This window comes from Polyodon spathula, unplaced genomic scaffold, assembly GCF_017654505.1.
Source record: "Polyodon spathula isolate WHYD16114869_AA unplaced genomic scaffold, ASM1765450v1 scaffolds_828, whole genome shotgun sequence".
NCBI classification, from domain to species: domain Eukaryota; kingdom Metazoa; phylum Chordata; class Actinopteri; order Acipenseriformes; family Polyodontidae; genus Polyodon; species Polyodon spathula.
Window position 1 is genome coordinate 86,050 of NW_024472315.1, and position 12,940 is coordinate 98,989.

The 12,940-nt window shown below is 45.4% G+C and overlaps 1 protein-coding gene across 3 annotated transcripts in view; it reads left to right on the forward strand.

The window, feature by feature from the left end:
- The window catches only part of LOC121309042 (extended synaptotagmin-1-like), a 28,321-nt gene that overhangs the window by 4,498 nt on the left and 10,883 nt on the right, over positions 1–12,940 (forward strand). For all 3 annotated transcript variants that reach the window (XM_041241893.1, XM_041241895.1, XM_041241894.1), the window contains 12 exons: positions 4,252–4,293; positions 5,658–5,792; positions 7,178–7,251; positions 7,469–7,541; positions 7,940–8,029; positions 8,543–8,598; positions 9,075–9,195; positions 9,510–9,686; positions 10,108–10,190; positions 10,886–10,934; positions 11,204–11,293; positions 12,277–12,372. In XM_041241893.1, coding sequence (XP_041097827.1) covers positions 4,252–4,293; positions 5,658–5,792; positions 7,178–7,251; positions 7,469–7,541; positions 7,940–8,029; positions 8,543–8,598; positions 9,075–9,195; positions 9,510–9,686; positions 10,108–10,190; positions 10,886–10,934; positions 11,204–11,293; positions 12,277–12,372 — 1,086 coding nt within the window. The remainder of the gene's footprint in view (positions 1–4,251; positions 4,294–5,657; positions 5,793–7,177; positions 7,252–7,468; positions 7,542–7,939; positions 8,030–8,542; positions 8,599–9,074; positions 9,196–9,509; positions 9,687–10,107; positions 10,191–10,885; positions 10,935–11,203; positions 11,294–12,276; positions 12,373–12,940) is intronic.

Here is a 12,940-nt window from a genome sequence, read left to right on the forward strand (position 1 = left end):
GTGTACTATCCTGAAGAGATGCTTCCAGCAGGTCCATTATTGGATGGCGGTATTTCCAGCAATGACAGAGAATCTGGAATGGGATACAGCACCCCCAAACACTTCTGTATGAGCTAAGCCCCTCCCATACACTCAAACCCCTCCCAAGTGTTGTAACACCTCCCTGCTGTGCGTTTTAAGCTCCTCCCTCCTACCAACCCCTTCACCTGTTCTAAGCCCCTCCCATGTGCTAACTCCTCCCTATGTGTTTTAGCCCCTCCCACATAAGACCTTCATGCGCTCTACCCTTCAAGCCCCTCTATTTTTTAAACCACTCCCCCACACCCATGTTGGTTCTACGCTCTTATATGTTCTAAACTACTCCCCCAAACTCCTCTATAAGTTCCTCCTGTATGCTCTAAGCCCCTCCCACACACCCCTCTTAGTTCTAAGCCCCTCCCACACACTGGAGTTAGGGTTTCTTTCAGGACAGTCTGTCTGCAGCTCGGAGTGATAGCAGAGTGTGCAGCTGTGGAGGAGAATGGGCTGCTGGCTACCCTGACTCACACACTCACTCCCCAGGGAGCTGAGCTCAGACATTCCCTTATATAGTCACTGCTAAGAGCAGGAAAGACTGCAGAATATCCCAGGAATGAGCTGAAATTCACAGGCCTGAGAGAGCGGGAAGGGGGGGGGGGGGGGGGGTGATCTTCTGGGCCCTTTCTGGTTCTTTTATATTTTAATTCAGGATTGATCCCTAATAACATCCTGTGCTGTTGGTAAATTTCACTCTATTTGGACCATGTGACCTACAGCACAGGAAGTCATTAGTCGTTGCTTGTTGTACTGTGTTCTATTGAAAGAATCTTGGCTTCCAGGAATATTTCACCACGTCGTGCCCCTGTAGAGCCTGCTCTTGTGCTGCAGTTCATACAGAACCACTGTCTGCATGGCCGTTAGTGGAGTCTAGGCAGGGTGTATTGCTCACACTTCAACCAGACCTGGTGACCCGCAGCAAAGACAGGAAGCAACAGTTTATCTGCAGTGTTGCATTTCAAGTGCTTGTATTTCCCAAAAGGCAAGCCAGCAATAGTCCCAACAAAGCTCATAACAGGTATGAAAATTGATTTTAAAGCGCTGGTTAGTACACGAGAATCTGGCCTTCTTGGTGCAGTATGTATTATTTTGGATATTACAGTAGTGTGCAAATGTATCAGAGCACCCCATTGCTTCTGTATCAGAGCACCCCATTGCTTCTGTATCAGAGCACCCCATTGCTTCTGTATCAAAATAGGCAAATTAGTGATTGTCTAATTTAATTGATGACTTTAATAAGCCACACATGCAATTCATTAAAAATAGTAAGATAAAAGAAACACCTAGCCACAAATGGTAAAATGCAGGAGACTTTTTAGAAGTTGTTTAAGATGCCTAATTAAAGCACAAAGCGGGCTAACATTTTCACACGAGTGCCTATTGTTTGTATATCACTGATTACTGAGCGGAAATTGAAATGCTCACCCATTGAGGTTTTAATGCAGGTGGGTGTATGAAGGATATCAATGACACATCTTGAGATGTTGTAGTACATTTGCACATTGCTGTACAAGTATGTCCCTTATAAATATCTAGGCTTATTGTTCATTTGCTACTAGTGTCTTCACTAGCACAAGGTTTCCTTTCGGTACGTCAACTAAACTTTTATTTTCTGTGCAGTGCATACAGCGGATGGAGGTTGTAGCTTTTTCACTGAAATAGCACACTAACTCGCACCCTGACTGTCTCACCCAGTCTCTGTCATGTGGGCGGCTGTTAGTCACTCTGCTGTTCCGGCCACAGCTTGGAGATGGTTTCCTTTTCAGGGCTGAGTTGGGGCTCTGAGATCTACAGTGTAGCAGAGCACTAGGGATAAACTAAGAGAATACATTGAGCAGCAAACATTCTGACCGACAGCCAGGGAAACGTTAAACCATGTTTTAAAAAATAAACTCAGAAACACCCCTCTAAGACAACTGAAGAAGATTCATGAACTACAGACCAGACGAGATTTATTGAATCAAACAAAAAAAAGGACTTCGTGATACAGTCGTTAAAGTTTGGTGAATTAGGCACTGTGTATTTTATCAGTATAAGTAATGCCTATTGAAGTGTCTGAAATGCTTATCCCTAATTGGAGATGTGTTGCAATCCTGCAGCTGCTCTCCGCGTGCATTGAGAGAGAGGGCAGTTGGGGAGAGATGCGAGGGAAGGGCTGTTATCTGGTGCATGTGTTTTGATCTGCTTTACACTGTGACTCTGTCCATGGACACTGTGTGGTCACCGCAGACAGCTGCTCTATAAAGACATTCCTGTAACGCAGCACTGAGATACTGACAGCAAGCTTTGTATTCAAACCACTGGAGACTTAAGCTGAGGGAACACAAAGCCACTTCTTCAGTAACAGTGGCTTTGAACCTGATTCCAGGAGACCGGGAGACCTAGTTTTGAGGCAGTTTTGCTGTATCAAACCTCAAGTCTCCCCTGGTGTGTCGTGCAGTGTCCTGAAACCAAGTTCCAAGCCACAAAGTGGCTCCCTGTTCCCTCGGCTCAAGTAAGTCACAAGGAGCCAACGCAAAGAAAAAGATTTGTCTTGAAGTTCGACAGCAGTGGTGTGAATCCAGTGTACATTAGGTTATGGGCTGTGGTACTTTACAACCCATTTTTTAAAGGCTAGATTTAGGGCATTCAAACTCGGGTCTTCAAATCCATTTCCGTACCTGTCGTTTTCCCCTGCCAGTTCTGATCATTTCATTTTTGTGTGGATCTGGAGCCTATTGTTAAACTTCAGATAACTTCTAATAAACACTATTAAGCTCACTGAGAATATTAGAGTTTCTGGCTCTCTGTCACACTTACGTTTTTCCATAGTGAGAACACAAGAAGTTATTCCACATGTTATGACTAGCACCTGCTTGCCTAGTGCTAATCTAGATCTTAAATCCCACTTCTCAAAGCATTCCTTGCCATTTCTTATTCTGCACTGTTCTGCACCTGCTATTGATCTGCGTCATGTCATCAGATTGCTTGCTGATCGCTCTGATTTTGCTAACGTACACTAAATGTTTCTGAGTTTAACCCTCCAGACGTTCTACTTGTTCAGAAGCACGGGAAACCACACGCTGCCAGGACTGGCCACAAGAGCGGGGCTGTTTCTTATGTCGATGTGTCACAGGAAACGCAATCTGTTACTAAAACCTCAAGCTAATTTTAGAGAGAAATAATTTTTTATGAAACCCTTAGCTTTGTTGCCTCTTTCACCAACGTTAGCCTCTAGTCATTACACAGGTGCAGTTTTGAAAGAAACACATCTTATGGCTTCTTTCCTGTCAATAACCAATCAGCTGCCCTATTGACTGACATGCTTTCAGCCAGTAACTCAGAAGACATTCCTCAGGTGAAATGACCCAGGCAGTACAAGTTCTCACAAATAACCAGATGGAAGGGCATAGAAACTGAGTTTCCTGTAACCCAAAGCCGCAGTGTGTTTCAGCCACAAGCTCAGGCGTGTCTTATTAAACTCCTAGTAAAACCAGCAGTGGATCAAACTGCTACACAATGGGAGTTTCTTTCAAAGACATACTGTATGTAGCTATTGGAAGTGCAGAATGGCTCAGATTGGTGGGATTATTTTGTTAGCTACAATTACTTTAAAGGCCAGTCTATATAATTGCGTACGTTACAGCTACAGTTGCTTAAGGCATGTGTGTCTATGGTAACAGTCGCTCGAGCAGACCCTCGCAGATGTTCAGAACAGGACATCCGCTGGGTCATTTAGAAATGCTTCCATGGTTGCAACCCTCTACTGTAGTTTCGTGTAATATATAGATAATGCAACATTATTTCAGTCCGCTACAGACTGATAGAATCCATCTACAGCACACAGCAGACTCTGATCAGATCATTTTTGTTGGGTGGAAATGGTGTAACATTAAGATTAGCTAAACTGTAGTCTTAGGGAGCTGTGTGAGATGCAAGCAGATTCTCACCCCAGTCCCTCCTGTGGGCTGGATATCGGCATGCATCAGGCAGCTCCTACACAATCGTCTATATACTGTATACAGCATTGGGGCTGCAGGGGGTATAAAGTGAGTTGGGGAAGCATGTTAGCATTGTGCTGTGCACTGAAGGCAATAGAAACCAACTGCATTGGAGTATAATATTGTTTTTAAATAGTTCTGATTGTATTAGACAGTCGTCACTCACTGCTTGCCCTGTCTGTCTGTCTGTCTGCAGGTAAACTTCCCTGATGTGGAGAGAGTGGAATGGCTGAACAAGGTGAGCGCTGTATTTGTCTTGCTTGTCGAATTGGGATGAAACCTGGTAAGGACATTCCTCAGCACAAGCCCTTGAGGGCAGCGCAGTCCGAGGAGGGTCACCCGCGATCGCATCACGTCTTAATTTACAAACCGCAGATCAAACTGCATTCGTGAGATGTGTGTTAGAGATGCACTGCTTTACAGAACATGTAACAGAGCAATTTAAACACCCGCTGACTCTGTGCTGCCCAGCCCCGAGTTCAGCTGTTCCTAATTTTCTGTCCAGCCCCTCCGTGTTATAGCGACACAGTGGTATGCAGTCTGTGGTTGTGAAATTCCAGTAGCAGTGTCAGTTCTGTCTGGACTGCGATGGCCGTGCTGCTGTTGAGTGCAGCGCTGTGATCGCTCACACTGAGTTATGGGGGTGCCTCAGTCTGACAGCTTGCTGGTCGCTGCTGGCTGATTGGGACACAAGGCAGAATGCAGAACAGTGAGGGGTGGAGAATATAATATGATTGTGGCCAACACAGTCATTACCAGTGGCCAATGTACATTTTGAAGGTATTGTTTCAGTTTTCGCCATGCTTTCACCATGCATTTTAATACCATAGTGTGCCTTATTTTTTGGTATGTTTTACCGTACCTCTCTGGGCTTGACACACGCTTGTGCCTCCTAGCCTGTGCTGCGAAGTCAAGGTCATTTTCTTCTTTGTGCTACAGATTTCCGTATCTGAGTATTTACAGCTGCGGTCTGGGTATGGAGTAGAGAAACAAGCTTGTGTGATACACATGCATCCTGGTCTGTCACTGCCTGTGTGTTTAAAAATAACAAGAAAAACAAACCTTGTGACTCCTGACTCAGCACTCGGGCTCCCAGCTCCCTCGCTCGTGAATATTTTAATATCTCCTCATATTGAAAAAAAACAAGTCCTTTCAATAAATCAGCTCCTCAGGGCCTCTTAGCCTGATTGCAGTCATTTAGTTAAAAAGCTTCTTTGATGCTCCTCTTAAAAGGTTAGCAATATTCCAGGCTGACACAGCGCCAGGCTGTCCATTAGACTAAGAGATCGATCTGGCCCTAATGTGAAGTGTGCTGTGATGAGGCTGAGGATCTGGGAGGGAGGGAAGCAGTGTGGCTCTAGTGTTTAGAGCTGAGAGACTGGGAGGGAGGGAAGCAGTGTGGCTCTAGTGGTTAGAGCTGAGGGACTGGGAGGGAGGGAAGCAGTGTGACTCTAGTGGTTAGAGCTGAGGGACTGGGAGGGAGGGAAGCAGTGTGGCTCTAGTGGTTAGAGCTGAGGGACTGGGAGGGATGGAAGCTGGCCTAGTCTTGTATTTAAAAGAATGATTTTGAATCAGTAATAATGTGTGTTTGTGTGTCCTCAGATTCTGCAGCAGGCCTGGCCCTTTGTAGGGCAGTATCTGGAGAAGCTGCTGGTGGAGTCGATCGCTCCCACTATCCGGGACTCCAACCCACATCTGCAGACCTTCACATTCACCAAGGTCAACCTGGGAGACAAGGTGAGAGCCAGGCACACAGTCCCATAGGGGTGTGCACGGGGACACACAGTCCCATAGGGGTGTGCACGGGGACACACAGTCCCATAGCGGTGTGCACGGGGACACACAGTCCCATAGCGGTGTGCACGGGGACACACAGTCCCATAGCGGTGTGCACGGGGACACACAGTCCCATAGCGGTGTGCACGGGGACACACAGTCCCATAGCGGTGTGCACGGGGACACACAGTCCCATAGCGATGTGCACGGGGACACACAGTCCCATAGCGATGTGCACAGGGGTACACAGTCCCATAGCGGTGTTCACTGGGTTTTAGTTAAGAGGATATTATACCTGCTGTGGAGATAGGGTCTGCAGTGTGATCCTTATTGTAAAAAAGCAACATTGCAATCCTCCAAACGGTTCTTGAATGATCAATACATGCCGTTTACACTGTTGTTGCTATAAGTACCTGGGACACCTGCTGCCTGAAATTAAATATGATACACAAAGTGATTCTAAACAGCAACAAGAATGCATGAGTTAAGATGACTGTGACTTTTCAGACTCCAGTCATTTTACCAATATAGCCCATCATTAATAATCGTATGATCTTATTGCACATCATGCAAAGAAGCCTGGGTATTCACAGTAGATTTGGCAACCTCTTGCAATTGTTACTGAATCAGTCTTGGCACACACTTGTGTTGTTGCTGACAGGGCTTTCCAGCAGTGCTTTCCGTTTTTCAGACAAAAGGCAAAACAGCCATGAAAACTTTACAACATCCCTAATATTACAGGGGTGCTAACCTTTAAAAAGCAAATAACACAGGCTAGATCAGTCTATAGAAGTAAGAGCCGACCTGCCACTTTGGAGCAAGTTTCCTTTAGTTTTGCTGGCAGTACGCTGCTGTGCACTAGGTGGCGCTAGCTGTATTTACAGACACTGGTTGATCTAGCCAGCGTGTATTATAGCAGAGCAGAACTGAAGAGCAGCTCCTGAACTTACAGTGAAAGCACAGACATGGCAAGAAACAGCACAGCGTTTGAGTGACCAACAAGAATGACTTGGAATGACTCCAAACAATCAGTCAATCAATCAGTTGGAAAGTGTAGTCATGCAGGCTACAGCAGGTCACCACAGCCTGGTGCATGAATGCATGCAGTATTTGGGATCTTGCAAAGCCCTGATTGTGTATGGGTTAATTAACTAGTAAATCAAGGTTATACTGTGTGATATATATATATATTTTTTAACAAAGTTATTTTTTAAAATCCTGTATGGATCTCCTGCAGTTGATGATTGTGTTAGCACGTTGCTGCAAGCAGGCTGTTCTTGGGAAGTTAGTCGGGCTGGTGTGCGCTGTAGCTTTCCTCAGTGCAGCGTGGTGTGTTTGTTTGACAGGCTCTCAGAGTGATTGGGGTGAAGGCTCACACTGAAATGGACAAAAGGCAGGTTCTCCTGGACATGTATGTCAGGTAAGCAATCTACAGATGCACTGTCAAAACCTTTATTATTGAAACTATATATAATAGTGCATTAACATGAACCCACTGGCGCCACCTAGCCCCCCAGACTGGAACCCAGGTCTCCAGAGAAAGGTGATAGGCTAGTTTAGTGCATTAACAGAAACCCACCAGCACCACCTAGTGACAAATACGTGGAACAGTTTTCTTTGTATTCTTTTTTCCACAGCTATGTCGGGGATGTTGAAATCAACGTGGAGATAAAGAAGTATTTCTGCAAAGCCGGAGTGAAGGGTATTCAGGTGAGATCCTGCAGTGAAAACAGCTGAAGAGAATCACTGCTTAACTCAGCCACGTGTTGTAATAGAAAATTCCTATTGCCCGTCACTTCAATATTCACCCAATACAAAAGCACTGATTAGGGAGCTGTCAGTCATGTAATAGTTCCCAAAGTGATTTTAAAGGGATGGAAGTCAGTTTGACTCATAAAGGTCTTTGCTATTCACTAGAGTGTTTCAGAGTGACTTCATCAAGAGCTTGTACCCATTGACTTCCATTACGCGCTGGCCAGGCCCTTTCAGAATTGTCATCGGCGCTAATCTGAGTGATTTGAAAGCCAGCAGCTGCTCTTTACCTGGTAGCTGTGTGCTGTGTCGCGCCTCATTATTGATGTCTTGCCGTGTTGCACTGTGTCCATCAGCTGCATGGAATGCTGCGGGTCATTCTGGAGCCCCTGATTGGAGACGTACCACTAGTGGGCGCCATCACGATGTTCTTCATTCAACGACCTGTGAGTCCCTCCTTCTGTGTGTCTGTAGCACCCTGCTCTGTGTGTCTGTAACACCCTGCTCTCTGTGTGTGTGTGTGTGTCTGTAACACCCTGCTCTGTGTGTGTGTGTGTGTGTGTGTCTGTAACACCCTGCTCTGTGTGTGTCTGTAACACCCTGCTTTGTGTCTGTGTGTCTTTTTGTAACACCCTGCTCTCTGTGTGTGTGTCTGTAACACCCTGCTCTCTGTGTGTGTGTCTCACGGTGTGTCTGTGTGCCTGTAATGTACTGATGCCTGTGTGTGTGTCTCACAGTCTGTCTGTGTGTCTGTAATGTACTGATGCCTGTGTGTAGTCCAGTTTGGAGTGTGGGTGGGTTAACACTAATGCACTGGACTGTTTTATATATTAGATATTTTCAATGGTAACGATTGTGAGAGCAGTAGAATGTACTAGTGCTGGTCAGTGATGTTCCAGACCCATTTCAAGCTGCTCTTCCAGTCTCTTCAGTTGCTCCTGTGTTCTTGTCTGTTCTAGAAGCTGGATATCAACTGGACCGGAATCACAAACCTGCTGGATATCCCCGGGCTCAAGTGAGTGTCCAGCTGAGCCTTGCTGTGGCGTGTCTGGTTACTGATTGCCCAGTCTCCTGTATCGTACTGCATTGAGCTTCCTAGCTAACTCAGGTTCCTCTGTATGTAACTGTGACCCAGACTGGCTGGCCCCACCTTCCTTCTCATGAGGTTGAAACGCTGGCTGTTCGGCTGTGCCCTGACTAAGGGGTCTAATTCATAGTACTGTAACTGGAGTATTATAGTCTTAACTTCCCTAGACCTTCCACACTTTTGGCTCTAGCATTCACTTTGCCTTTTAATCAGTTCACCTCATTGGCAAATACTTTTAAAGATGAGATGCCACTTACCTCTGTACCCTAACCTTAGAGCTCCGCTTCATGCTTCCAAAAGTTCACACAGAACTTAAAGGGCGAATCAGTGTGCTGACAGCCAGAAATAGCTCCTTGTATTTGAGTAAAATTTCTGTCTAAACGGCACCTCTTGTGGTGTTTCAGCGCCTTCTCCGACACGATGATCATGGATAACATCTCTTCTTTCTTGGTGCTGCCCAACCGGCTCACAGTGCCCCTAGTGGCGGACCTCCACGTTGCACAGCTCCGCTCCCCGCTGCCCCGGGTAAGCCACGCGCCACCGTTGCAGTTCCACCAGCTTCCACTGGGGGGCGCCCATGTCGGAAGAAAGGACATTCATAGTTTGCATTAATTCAAATATTTCAAACACAGCACGGTAGATAAACAGCTTTACTCCCTGTACTAAAATGAAGTGCGAGCAAAGCCAGTGCTAATGTTGCTAACAAGAACATGGGTTGCTCTCCCATGAAAATAAAGGTGACGGTTCAGTCGACGTCCTCCGATCCCACAACCAAGCCAGCTACCTTTTTGTTTTAAACCCCAGCGCTGTTCTTATCGATGTGGTCTCGTTCCTGGCAGGGTGTCGTCCGGATCCACCTGAAGGAAGCTCAGAACCTCCTCTCCAAGGACACCTTCCTGGGGGGGGCGATCAAGGGCAAGTCCGACCCCTACGTGATCCTGAGGGTGGGCACCCAAACCTTCACCAGCCAGACTGTGGACGACAACCTGAACCCCAAGTGGAACGAGATGTACGAGGTGAGAGAGGGGGTCCCCGTCCTCGCACATCCAATCGGAACCTTGCAGTGTTTACTGGGGGCGGGGGTCGAGTCAAACTGAAAGGTGACCTCATCACAAACTGGGACTGGACAAATCGAGCGCCATCGGGAACTAATTGCTCAGCTGCAGTCCATGAACGTATAATAGTGCTTCAAATACAGCGAAAAACCGCAAAGTGTTCTGAAACATTCACAGTAGATGTTCGGAGGTAGCGACCTGGGTTAACTTCATCTGTGCAGTTCTCTGCACTTTGGTTCAACTTTATACAGAACATTCAGGATTGTATAAAATCCAGTTGGGTCCCCTCTTTCGTTTCGCCCCCTCTATTGAAACAGTGCCAGGGTTTTAGTAACAGGAAGCGCATTGGAAGGCTCACAGACCCCTCTCTCCCCCCCCCCAGGTCATTGTCCATGAGGTCCCCGGGCAGGAGCTGGAGTTGGAGGTGTTTGATAAAGACCCCGACCAGGATGATTTCCTGGGCAGGTGAGCAGCAACACTAACAGGGCCGTGTCCAGAGATCTGTAAAAGTTTTTCTTCAGAAGTTCTTCCACACTCTGTAAGTCAGTCATTTACTTTAACACCTCACTTGCTTCCCTAGAAATGTAGCTCTTAAACACCACCAATTTTCATTAAACTGTTAATTGCAGTTTCTTATTCGACACTGCTGTGTACTTGCTGTTGGTAAACGTCATGGTCATGAGCGTTTCCTCACTGACGGCTCTGATTTTGATGGGATGGGTGTTACTGACAGACTCGTTGTTTAAGAGATTTTGGGCGATATTTTCAAAGCGTTTTCTCCATTTTTATTAACTTTAAAAATCCTGTTAGTGTTGCAAAATGAGAAACAAAACCATATTGGTGAATATAGAACTTCGAAACTGCTAGTGCTGTAAAAGGAACAGCTGTTTCAAAAAATAGGAGTTAGTTAAAGACTGGAGTAAGTATGGTCTTTACTCTCAAGCAGTTCGGAGGAGAGGCTTGTGAAGAGACGTTACTAAGAGGCGCGAGACACATGATCTATTAGCTTATTATTACATGTCACAGAAATGAAGATTGTACTGCTAGTAAACATGAAAGTGTGATCTGTTTAACAATGACAGGGTGACATCTCCATAACTGTCATTTTAATTGAGAAAACTGATAGCACTTTGTAACCCCTTTCCTCCCCTGTCTCGCAGACTGAAGATGGACCTGGGCTGTGTCAAAAAGGCACGAGTCCTTGATGAGGTAAGACTCTGTCTAAAGGTTCAACTCCACAGTGATCAAGGGGGCAGTGAAATCAACACTACAGCTTATAAAGTGAAGGGAAACAGCTCAAGGAATAACGCCTTTGAATGGAATATGGAATTCTCCCAAAGTAGCAAATCAATGAGCAGGCAAAGCGTGGGGCACATGAAAACATTTCCTGAAACGACGATAAAGAACACTGCTGTGAAAGTCTTGTTTTAATGCATCCATTAATAGGAGCCCTCATGTCTTCTCTTCCTCTCTCACAGTGGATCCCGCTCAAGGACGTGGAGAAGGGGAGCGTTCACCTGCGCCTAGAGTGGCTTTCTCTGCTCTCTACTGCATCCAAACTGGAGCAGGTGAGCCAGACAGCGCCCCCTGCTGAAACAACAGCGCCTTGCATCCTTGCAAAGTCAGCGTAGAGGTGCTACTCATGAAACCGGTTGAATTCAAGGATATACATGCAATGGATACTGGTTAAGCAGAGAGCACAAACCTCTCGGTGGGCCAAAAGAAACTCAACGTTTACAAATGAAATGCGTTTCGCACCAGTCACAGCACTTAGCAAATACCAAGCGACTAGTATAGAATAGGGATGAGCTTTTGGTACATTTTCCTGAACGTTTAAATGCTATAAACATTTAATTTTAATGCACATTGACAGCCCTGGTTAATATTTTCTAAGCGAAAAAACACTAAATAAGCAAATAACGTTTGAACATCGTAAAGACTTAATTACAAAGTAAAAAAAAAAACCCGACACACCAAAGTATATATTGAAATGAGGGCTGTCACCCGATTCACATTTTTGATCAGTTAATTTATGATCTAGTTGATTAACCGGTAGATTCATCCATACACATTTTTAATAAAGGTTATTTTATTATTATTTTTTTTTTATATAACAATCTTATAGCGCCTGTCCTGCATGTAATACAAAAAAATCAATAGACAGTATAAATATGTGTATAAATATGTGATGAATTAGACGTCCAGCATATTATTCAACGTTTAACCACTTCCTTGGAGTTGATATGTTTAAACGTTTAAATTCCCATCCCTAGTGTAGAAGTAGAACAGGGCCACTGAGCGAGTGACCTTGGTGTTGTGATAGACTCCTCTCCAACCAGTGAGAGAAGCAACCTGAATACTGGGGTTTATAGTCAGTGTAGAGTACAAACCAGATGAGGTTGTATAGGTGCTGACGACAGATCTTAATAAAGTCTCTTGAACCACCACAACCAGTTAAAAACCAGTAGAACAGCCGCTCTTGCCAGTGTAAAGCGGTGCTGGGATTCACAGCAGGGTCGCAGTCTGATTCCTGTGTGTTTTGTCTCTGCAGGTGCTTCAGCAGAACAGTGTCCTCGGGACCAAGATCAGCGAGCCTCCCTCGGCAGCCATCCTGGCTGTGTACCTGGACCGGGCGCAGGAGCTTCCTGTGAGTGCCAGCACCACTTCCTGTCTGTCTGTGTTACTTCCTGTCTATATCTAGCACTTCCTGTCTCGTTTTCAGTTGTTGAACAGATGGTGGGCCTGTTTTTGTTGTGCGTTTGGCATCTAGAGAAGCGCTTGTCCGATTGGGATGAAACAGATCTTCTTTATCACAGGTTATTGAGGTTCTCAGAATGTGGGGTGTATGGTGTCTGTCTGTCTATTGTCAGATATCTAGAGAACATACTCAGGGCTGGGCTCTATTCTATTTCCAATTCCCAATTTCAATTGATATTTTAGAACTGTAATAATCGTTGTGATTGTTCAACTGCTTTCGTTTGAATTGAAGCCAATTTAATTGCCCAACAAACCAGTGAATTCAGAAGTCATTTGTTGCCGTTGTGAGAAGCTCATTTTAACAGAATGCTGCTGTTTGCAATTTTTATCAGCAACGTGTTGGAACTGATTAAAAGGGAATTGGAATTGGGAATTGTGTTGGAATTGATGTTTCGATCTGAAATCCACTTTTACATGAAGGTGTTCACGAAAGCTGGTATATTTTCAACTGTGTCGAG